The 10,720-nt window shown below is 36.9% G+C and overlaps 2 protein-coding genes across 2 annotated transcripts in view; both read left to right on the top strand.

The window, feature by feature from the left end:
• LOC107635392 (UDP-glycosyltransferase 83A1-like) lies at positions 1–2,365 on the top strand. The gene is made up of 3 exons (XM_016338863.2): positions 1–671; positions 853–1,284; positions 1,787–2,365. Exons 1-3 carry the CDS (start codon positions 173–175, stop codon positions 2,218–2,220), a joined length of 1,365 nt encoding a protein of 454 aa, XP_016194349.1. The 5' UTR covers positions 1–172; the 3' UTR covers positions 2,221–2,365.
• LOC107635396 (UDP-glycosyltransferase 83A1) overlaps positions 9,685–10,720 on the top strand; it is a 2,473-nt gene continuing 1,437 nt past the window's right edge. Inside the window, exon 1 of the mRNA XM_016338867.2 lies at positions 9,685–10,288. Coding sequence (XP_016194353.1) covers positions 9,802–10,288 — 487 coding nt within the window. The 5' untranslated portion in view covers positions 9,685–9,801. The remainder of the gene's footprint in view (positions 10,289–10,720) is intronic.

Below are 10,720 nucleotides of genomic sequence, written 5' to 3'. Positions count from 1 at the left end.
TTTCTGACATAATATATGTCCGATCCCCATGGTGCACATGCATATGGCAGAAGATAGTGTCATCAATTTCTCAAGTGTTCATTGAAGTCCTCAACATGCAACCACACATATATCATAACAACAAATTATTAATCTAATCACATTCCCCTTTCCCCCTCATTTTCTTTGCAAAATGGGAACCCCTCACTTTCTTGCAATACCATTTCAAGTTTCATCACACATTAATCCCCTTTTGCAACTCTCCAATGTTCTAGCAAAACATGGTTGCAAGGTCACTTTTCTTTACACTGAATTCAACCACAAAAGAGCAAAAAATTCTGCTGCTGCTCAAGATCATGATGATGATGAGGAATCATCAAAGATGATAAAGTTTGTGACATTCCCAGATGGTTTGGGCCCTGAAGGTGATAGAAGTGACAGCATGAAAGTGCTTCAATCTATCAAAAGAACAATGCCTTCTTTGCTTCCAAAGCTCATAGAAGATATCAATGCTTTGAATTTTGAGAACAAGATCACTTGTATTCTTGTCACATTTAATATGAGTTGGGCCTTGGAAGTTGGTCACCAATTGGGAATTAAATGTGCTGCTCTGTTTCCCTTCTCAGCTACAAGTGTGGCTTCAGTTCATTTCATCCCCAAGCTCATGGAGGATGGAATTATAGATTCAGATGGTAAGAATAACTTGCATGCATACATAGCGAGTACCAAAGTTGTTATTAATGGCTAATCATTATAATAATCTAAACCTTCACAGCCATGTGGTGGATACTTTTATTTATATATTTGATAGTTCATTAGTACAGAGTAAAACTCCACTCTATATATTTTCTTAAATTTGTTTTGCCAATGCAGGAAACTCCATCAAATCACAAGAAATTCAACTTGCTCCAAATATGGCAATGATGGACTCTAAACACTTTTTATGGTGTAACTTAGGCAATGACTTCTTCAAGCACCTTGTGCAAGAAACTAAAGCTATGGAGTTATTAGCAGAGTGGTGGCTTTGCAATAGTGCCTATGATCTTGAGTCAGGAGCATTCTCCATATCTCCAAAGCTCCTACCAATTGGACCATTGATGGAAAGTAACAGCAACAACAACAACAAAAGTTCCTCATTCTGGCAAGAAGACACAACATGCTTAGAATGGTTGGATCAACAACAACCTCAATCTGTTCTATATGTTTCATTTGGTACTTTAGCAGTAATGGAATCAAACCAATTCAAAGAATTAGCACTTGCACTTGATCTCATTGACAAGCCTTTTCTTTGGGTTATAAGACCAGGTATATATATAATCAATAAATATTTCAATTTTATTCATTCATATAGATATATATAATTCTTTTCTTGGGGATTTCTTATTTTGTGAATAATTTATTAAACCAAAATATAAAATTTTCATTCTATCGGTAATAATCCTTTGATTTCTACTATATTATTTAAAAATGTACAATTTGTTAAAAAAAAATTGAAACAATTATCATAAATGCTGATAAAGATGAAACTAATACAAAAGATATATTTGTAGTACATAAAATATTAGTCACCTAATCTGTATTTGTATATATTTATATGTATTATTTTATATATTTTTAATATATATTTTATAAGAATTACTGATTTATTGGTTGATGTTTAATATATACATAACATTGTTAAATTAATATACATATTCAATTTTATTGCATTGATATTTTTTATTTTTAGGAAACTCTCATACTTACCCATTGTGTATGTCATATTATATTTATTAATACATGTGTTTGTATTTATGCATCATAACAGATAATATGGATAACAAGAGAAACAACAAATACCCAGATGAATTTCATGGAAGAAAAGGTAAAATTGTTGATTGGGTATCCCAAAAAAAGATATTAAACCACTCTGCCATTGCTTGTTTCATAAGTCATTGTGGTTGGAATTCTACTATTGAAGGTGTATATAGTGGTGTTCCTTTTCTGTGCTGGCCATTTTTCATTGACCAATTTTGGAATGAATCATATATTTGTGATATTTGGAAAGTTGGGTTGGGATTGAAAAAGGATGACAATGGATTCATATCAAAGGAAGAGATAAGTAAGAAGGTGTTGCAATTGCTTGGTGACGAAGGCATAAGAGAAAGATCTTTGAAATTGAAAGAAGTGAGTAGGAACAACCTAGCTGAAGGTGGCCAATCTACAAAGAATCTTGAAAATTTTGTCCATTGGGCAAAATAATGCATTGGAAAATAAATTTTTATTTCTTTGCCTGTGTTAGGTTGAAAATTAATTTTTATCTTCAATATAGATCTTGCTAGAATAAACATAAAGCTAAGATGATGATGATGATGATGATGTCGTTAATGAATTAAAGTTTCTTGAGTTAGAGAGACTAAGTGTATTACACTTAATAAAATTTCTCGTTTCATGAGCCGTATTATGTGGACAAAATTTAATTTACAAAAATGCTATTCGTACATTAAAATCAGTCACTAAAATCAGTCACCAATATATTTGTGTATAAATACATGTGTGGTTTAATTTATTTTTAACATATATTTGTATTCCAACATATATTTTATACGGGTGGCTGAATTTTAAACTCTAAATTCTATATTTATTCTTTTTGAATTCAATTAAGGAGCTAATATTTTTAACTAATATCAATTAATTTTTTAAAATGATTTTTTTATTTTAAATTTTAAAATTTAAATTCTAATTTTAAATTATAAATTCTCTAGAAATATGAAAATAAAAAAATTACAAAAAAATTAGTTAATAATAACTAATTAAAATTTAACTTTCTGAGTTTCTATGCTTGTATTTTCTTTCTAAAGTGATATAATACATAATAGTTATGAAAGGATTGGTGTCCAAAACTGATAGAACAAGAAGAATAGAAAATTGGTAGAATATGTTTATTATTGGATTGTGTACAAGATGTCTCTGGTACGGGTTCAGAGATGGATCAAGAACTTGCGGGTTGAGGCAGATGCCGAATCACTTGACTGGAGCAATGGGGGGTGGTACCTGCAAAGATACTCCGACGCTCAAGTCAGAATAGATCTAAGAGGTAGAAGGTGTGAGGAATGAATGAATACCTGGAGGGACTTGGGTCCTCTATTTATAGGTGATGGTGAATATCTTATCTTATCTTATTTGGCTAAGATAAGGGAGACATTTGAATTATCTTATCTTATCTTACTTGATTAAGATAAGGGAGACGTTTGAATTCGAAAGTTGGTTAGGAGCTCTAGTGGGTCGGTTTCAAGCCTTCTTGAAGGGCGAAGCGGGTCGGACCTGGTAACCGGGTTCGGAGACCGTTCCGAGTATAGGATCCGTGGGCCAGATCCGTAACAGTTGCCTCCGGAGCGAGAGAGTGAGGGTGCTCGGTCTCATCGCTGGAGGAACCTTTTCCTTGCCGTTGTGGTTTGGCAAGGAGATCGTTGTTTGGTTTTTCCAGTCGAGGTCGACGATTTGGGAGTTCTTGGCCGTTTCATGGTCAGGCGAGGAGCACGTTGTTTGGGCATCTCATCACATGCCGGGTTTGATGACCGTTCCGAAGAAAGGGCCCGGAGATCGGGTCTGGAACAGTTGTCCCCGGAGCATGAGAGTATGCTTTCTTGGTCTCAATGCTAAGTCGTTGGAGAGTCCGATTCTCTGTAGTTCGGGAGACTGTGAGGGGTCTGAAAAGGGCGTGACATCATCCCGCACCAATTGGTAGAATGTTGGTCAGTCTGGCTTTCTGTGAGTTGGAAGACCATCAGCTCATGCTTGTTTTGTGTGGCCTTTTTTGGACCGTTATTGTGAACTTTTTTTTTTAAGACCTCTTGGTGGCCAGATTTCAAGACTTTGTTTATTTATCTTATTTGGATTTTCGTATCCGTTTTGTTATTTGGATATCCGTTTTATTGGCTTCGGGGTAATCGATTCTCGGGTAGCCATTTACTTATTTAGATATCCGTTTTATTATTTGGATATCCGTTTTGTTGGCCTCGGGGTGATCGATCCCTGGGTAGCCGTTTACTTATTTGGATATCCGTTCTGTTTTTTGGATATCCGTTCTGTTGGCCTCGGGGTGATCGATCCCCAGGCCGCCATTTTTTGTTATTTGGATACCCGTTTTGTTATCTGGATATCCATTTTGTTGGCTTCGGGGTAATCGATTCTCGGGTAGCCATTTACTTATTTGGATATCCGTTTTATTATTTGGATATCTGTTTTGTTGGCCTCGAAGTGATCGATCCCTGGGTAGCCGTTTACTTATTTGGATATCCGTTCTGTTTTTTGGATATCCGTTCTGTTGGCCTCGGGGTGATCGATCCCCAGGCCGCCATTTTTTGTTATTTGGATACCCGTTTTGTTATCTGGATATCCATTTTGTTGGCTTCGGGGTGATCGATTCCCAGGTAGCCGTTTGCTTATTTGGATATCCGTTTATTATTTGGATATCCGTTTTGTTGGCCTTGGGGTGATCGATTCCCAGGCCGCCATTTTTTGTTATTTGGATACCCGTTTTGTTATTTGGATATCCGTTTTATTGGCCTCGGGGTGATCGATTCCCAAGTAGCCGTTTACTTATTTGGATATCCGTTTTATTATTTGGATATCCGTTTTGTTATTTGGATATCCATTTTGTTGGCCTAGGGGTGATCGATTCCCAGGTAGCCGTTTACTTATTTGGATATCCGTTTTATTATTTGGATATCCATTTTGTTGGCTTCGAGGTGATTGATTCCCGGGTAGCCGTTTACTTATTTGGATATCCGTTTTATTATTTGGATATCCATTTTGTTGGCCTCGGGGTGATCGATCCCCAGGCCGCCATTTTTTGTTATTTGGATACCCATTTTGTTATTTGGATATCCGTTTTGTTGGCCTCAGAGTGATCGATCCCTGGGTAGCCGTTTACTTATTTGGATATCCGTTCTGTTTTTTGGATATCCGTTCTGTTGGCCTCGGGGTGATCGATCCCCAGGCCGCCATTTTTTGTTATTTGGATACCCGTTTTGTTATCTGGATATCCATTTTGTTGGCTTCGGGGTGATCGATTCCCGGGTAGCCGTTTGCTTATTTGGATATCCGTTTATTATTTGGATATCCGTTTTGTTGGCCTTGGGGTGATCGATCCCCAGGCCGCCATTTTTTGTTATTTGGATACCCGTTTTGTTATTTGGATATCCGTTTTGTTGGCCTCGGGGTGATCGATTCCCAAGTAGCCGTTTACTTATTTGGATATCCGTTTTATTATTTGGATATCCGTTTTGTGGGTCTCGGGGTGATCGATCCCTAGGTGTAGCCGCGTTTAGTTCGTGTCATCGGACGGGGCAATGCTTTTGAAATAATGAATTTTATTTGTGGTTTGGGCCTCGTTAAAACCTTTCGATGTGGGTAGGAAAGAATGCCCAGTAAGAAAATATACGATTGAATAACTTAAGTAATAAATGAAAGTGAAGAAGGCAAAATATAAAAGGTAAAGAGATAGTCTTAAACGACCTCGATCTTATTGCTTTGGAAGGATGTTTCTACATATAGTAGCACCGTAAGTTGGTGGAATTTCAGGATCTTGGGAGCTTGGTCCCATCTGGTCTTTCGAGCTTGGAGGCTCCTTTTTCGATTACCGTCTTGATTTGGTAGGGACCTTCCTAGTTGGGCGTGAGCTTCCCTTTTCCGGGAGTGGGTAGACTGATGTTGTTTTGTCGTAAGATGAGATCTCCTGGTTCGAGGTCTCGTTGTACCGTGCTGTCATTGTACCTTAGGCTTATTCTCTATTTTAGGGCTAGCTCCCGTAGGTGTGCTATACTCCTGACCTTGTCTGCAAGGCCCTACTTTACTTCTTTGTCGTTTATGTACTTCTTTGCGACGCTCTGGATCTCGTGCATGGTCCACACCGGTCTGGTAGTGAGGTGTTTTCGGAAGTCTTCATTTATGAGCCTGTTAGTTAGGCAAAGGCTTGCGACTAAGTCCGTGAGTCCGTCGACCGTTAAACATTCATCGTTGAAGCGATCGAGGTATTTTTTCATGGACTCGTCTTGTCTCTGGGTGACTCCCAATAAGCTGATGGGGTGTTTAGCTTTGGTGATTCTGGTAGTGAATTGGGCCATGAACTTCCGTGAAATATCGTGAAAGCCAGTTATGGATCCATTGGGAAGGGCGTTGAACCATTTAATCGCTGGCCCGGCTAGGGTTACCGGGAAGGCCCTACCTCGGACCGCGTCAGCGGCCCCTTCCAGGTTCATCCTAGCCTTGAAGGCCGTTAGGTGCTCCTAGGGGTCCTTGGTTCCGTCGTACTTCATATCCGTAGGTTTGTCGAAGCCTTTAGGGAGTTTTTCTTTTAGGATTCTTTCAGTGAAGGGAGTGGCTCCCATTATCACGTGGTCACTTCTTGTGCGTTTGGCCTCTCGATGTCGTCGGTCGTCGTCCGTGTCATGTTGATGAGCCGGGTTGTGTGATACATTGCGATCATACCTTTTGCTATGTCGTCGTTCAGGCATCCTATCGTGTCCGTGGTCACGGGAGATGCTACGATTGTATCTCTTGGCATGTCGTCGTTCTAGCGATCCGCCGTGCCTGGTTTCATGGCGATATCTTGATCTGGAGGTTGCGTGACTTCCGTTTTTGGCGTTGTGCTTTTCTTTGGGTGTAACTCAGCCTTTGAGGTCTTGCACCCTGAGGCACAGCTCTTGGATTATCTGGACCGCCTTCTCTCCTAGGCCGTCGAGTGGCCGGGCTTCAGTGGGAGGACGGTTGTCCTCTCTTGGTTGTTGTTGGGTTGGGGTTGGTTGGCAATGTGCCGCGCTTATTATCCTCCCGTGGTGGGAGGAGTGTTATCTTGGAGTTCGGGAGTTGGGGCGTTGGGTGGAGGATTGCTCCTCGAGGTTCTCCATCATGCCGCCACGATTTGGCTGTCCCCTGCATCTGTGCAAGAACCTTGAGAAATTTCTTGATCTCTTGGCTCCTGAGAGGTCTGAGCTTGGCCACGGTGGTAGCGTTTAAGGAAGTCGTTCATGATGAGCTTCCTTATGAATTTTCAGTAAGGTCCGAAGGGGGATCATGGCGACAGAGTTGTCATAGGTGAGGCGGCGGATGGCAGAGGTTTGGAACCTGGTGTTGAAGGAGGTGACCTCGTGGGTTTGGAGGAAGAGCTTGAAGAGATCAAAAGAAGAAGAAACCACGGTAGGCATGGAGACAAAATAGAGGGAGAAGATGGGGCCATGGCGCTTGGAGAGACGGATGAGGGAGTGGTGAATGAGAGGGTCCAAGAGGTGGAGGGGTCCCACTAAAGGGAGGCGAAGATGTGTTATCACTGCAAAGGTGATGCAAGTTAAGGAAGCATTATTCCTTTGTGCTCTCAGTTACACGCAAGAAATCTGAGTTTGATAATTGCTCTTCTGTGTTATCCGCCATGCCGCCACGACGTTGCAAAGTCCCCACAGACGGCGCCAATGTACAAGATGTCTCTGGTACGGGGTGAGAGATGGATCAAGAATTTGCGGGTTGAGGCAGATGCCGGATCACTTGACTGGAGCAATGGGGGGAGGTACCTGCAAAGACACTCCGACGCTCAAGTCAGAATAGATCTAAGAGGTAGAAGGTGTGAGGAATGAATGAATACCTGGAGGGACTTGGGTCCTCTATTTATAGGTGATGGTGAATATCTTATCTTATTTGGCTAAGATAAGGGAGACGTTTGAATTCGAAAGTTGGTTAGGAGCTCTAGTGGGTCGGTTTCGGGCCTTCTGGAAGGGCGAAGCGGGTCGGATCCGGATAATCGGATTCGGGGACCGTTCCGAGTATAGGATCCGTGGGCCAGATCCATAACAGATTGAAAATAAAATCCCACTTAAAACAGATGAGTCAGTAGTGTCTTATGTGGTTAGCAGTAATGGAGTTTTGGAGGATTGCTTGAAACGCAAGGAATGCATAGAATTGTGACACAGGAGGATAGAGAAAACTGAGTTGTAGACTTGAAACTAAATAAAAGTGTGCAAAATATGTTTTAAGAGAATAAAATCCTATAAATCACAGCCTTTTACACTGAGCTGTGAAAGAGAGAGCTAAAGACTAAGTCAAACAGCAAGCTTAACAGAATCATAACTGCCACATATTGCTAAACGTTAATGTTATAGAGACAAAAAAATTAGTCCGAACTTATTTTATTTAGTATTCATTAATTGTCATAACAATTAATAAATGTTAAATAAAATAAATTATGACCGTTTTTAGCTAATTTTCTTTGATTATCAAACATTTCCATTGCTCAATTACACTATCTTGAGCTTTCTCTATTTCATTCTCATTGAGCATAACAGAAAATAACAGTCTTTTTTTTATTGTGATTGCAAAATGAGTGAAAAATTTTAACCTGCCGGTTATTTTGTGACTAAAAAAATTTGATAACAAAAAAATATGAGTAAAAACATTTATAACTTATCTTATTTAAAATTTATTAATTATTACAATAATTAATGAATATTAAATAAACAAGCTTTAACGTAACTGATTTTTTTTTAATATGATACATTATTATTATTTAATTTTTGAAAAAATTAATTTGGTTTATAGTTAAATTTTTTAAAGACAAATATGATTAACAAAATCTTTTTAAAACTAATTTAAAAAATATATTTTTTTAGGACGAATTTAAGTATTAACAATTGTTAATAGTTTTGTAATTCGAATTTTATAAAATACTTTTTTTTCCCATTTTTAATAGCTTATGAATATTTTTTAATAATTTTTTTAATAAATTTATTTAAATTATACCTCAAAAAATATTTTATTCTATACAAAATAATTTTAAAAAATAGTTTAAAAAATGTTAGAAGTACTATAAAAATTTGTAATGTCCTAATGACTTTGGACATTAAAGAAATACTATACATAGTCAATAATAATTTAGAAATTAAAAAAAATATACTTTTATCATGTATTTACCTAAATTACTAGAATATTACAAACTTTTATAATACTTCTAACATTTTTTAAGTCATTTTTTTTAAATTGTTTTGCATAGAATAAAAGTCATTTTAAGCCATTTTAAGCTATTTTCTTGTATAGATAAAATTATAAGTTAACAACTAACATAGCATCATTATTGATAAAATAAGATATACTAATAACATGTTAACATTAAAGTATATATTTTAGTATTATCATTTTCGTATGCAAGTGCTAAGTCCTGAGTTTTCAGCTTCATTGTCATTGCCTCCAATGATATCCATACAAAAGAAGAGGAAGAACAACGAAGAAATTAAGAGATAATAAAATAAAATAGCCAAGTCGTTTGATATGTCACTGGCATGCAGGCACCTCTCATATGTGGTCCAAGTTTCCTTACTACATGCTTGATGACATTGATTTGATGATTTCTCATTTAAATATTGCAAAAATAACCATTGTAACCACTATTATAATATCATTATATGCACACCTATAAAAGATTTTAATAAAAAAAAATATATGATTGGTTTAGTTCGAACAATATGCACAGGAAACGATACAAACTAGATACAAATTTGATTTCAAAATCACATAAACACTGGTTGGTTTAACATAAACTGACTGATTCCAAAACAAACCTTTCTCTTTCTGACATATATTTATCATATCGTCCATATCCTTTACTTGATCTTATATTATATGTCCGATCCCCATCGTGCATATGGCAGAAGATAGTGATCAATGTCTCAAGTATTCATATCCAAATTGAACTCCTCAACATGCAACCACATATACATAGTATACTATTTTAATTCATTCCCATAATATTTCTACAAGTTCTTTAATCTAAAACTATATATTTGTTTTCTTTGAAAAATGGGAATCCCTCACTTTCTTGCAATACCATTTCCAGTGCTAGGACACATTAATCCCCTTACACAACTCTCTAATGTTCTAGCCAAACATTATGGTTGCAAGGTCACATTTCTCAACTCTGAATTCAACCACAAAAGAGCAAAAATTGATGATCATGATGAGGAATCATCATCAAAGATGATTAAGTTTGTGACACTCCCTGATGGTTTGGACCATGAAGATGATAGAAGTGACCTTAGCAAGGTTCTTCATTCCATCAAAAGCACCATGCCTTCTTTGCTTCCAAAGCTCATACAAGATATCAATGCTTTGGATTTTGAGAACAAGATCACTTGTATTCTTGTGACAGTTAATATGGGTTGGGCCTTGGAAATTGGTCACCAATTGGGAATTAAAGGTGCTGCTTTTTCCCCCTTCTCTGCTACTTCTTTGGCTTCAATTCATTTCATTCCTAAGCTCATGGAGGATGGAATTATAGATTCAGATGGTAAGAATAATAATTTACGTACATACATATTTATTGGCAGTACCAAAGTTGTTATTAGTGGATATTTTTTATTAAAATATCTTTAGTTATGTGAAATAAGACACCTTAGCCCATATACTTAAATGTTTAAGAGAGAATATTTGAAGTCTTGCTCTACCTAGCTACCTTCAAAAAATTATCTATGGGGAAAAAAGGTTACCTAAGTTCATAGAATAGCTATTTATAACTTATATCTTTAGCTGAAGTAAAATTTAAACACATTTTAGATTTTTTTTTTCTGTTTTTTATAATTAAATAATATCTTTTTTGAATCTTTAATTTCTACTAAATGAATATGCTATAAAGTATACTAAAAATCAGTCACTAAATTTATTATTCGTATAAAATATATATTAAAATATAAAATATAAATACATATTAAAAATAAGACAA

Source organism: Arachis ipaensis, chromosome B04 (assembly GCF_000816755.2).
Source record: "Arachis ipaensis cultivar K30076 chromosome B04, Araip1.1, whole genome shotgun sequence".
Lineage (NCBI taxonomy): Eukaryota > Viridiplantae > Streptophyta > Magnoliopsida > Fabales > Fabaceae > Arachis > Arachis ipaensis.
This window is presented reverse-complemented; position numbering and strand designations above follow the sequence as displayed.

Bases quoted from the DNA above. Each gene is read 5' to 3' on its own strand.
- LOC107635392 (XM_016338863.2), top strand. From the start codon at position 173: ATGGGAACCCCTCACTTTCTTGCAATACCATTTCAAGTTTCATCACAC. The intron at 672-852 runs GTAAGAATAACT...TTGCCAATGCAG, and splicing joins TGGAATTATAGATTCAGATG to GAAACTCCATCAAATCACAA. The intron at 1,285-1,786 runs GTATATATATAA...GCATCATAACAG, and splicing joins TCTTTGGGTTATAAGACCAG to ATAATATGGATAACAAGAGA.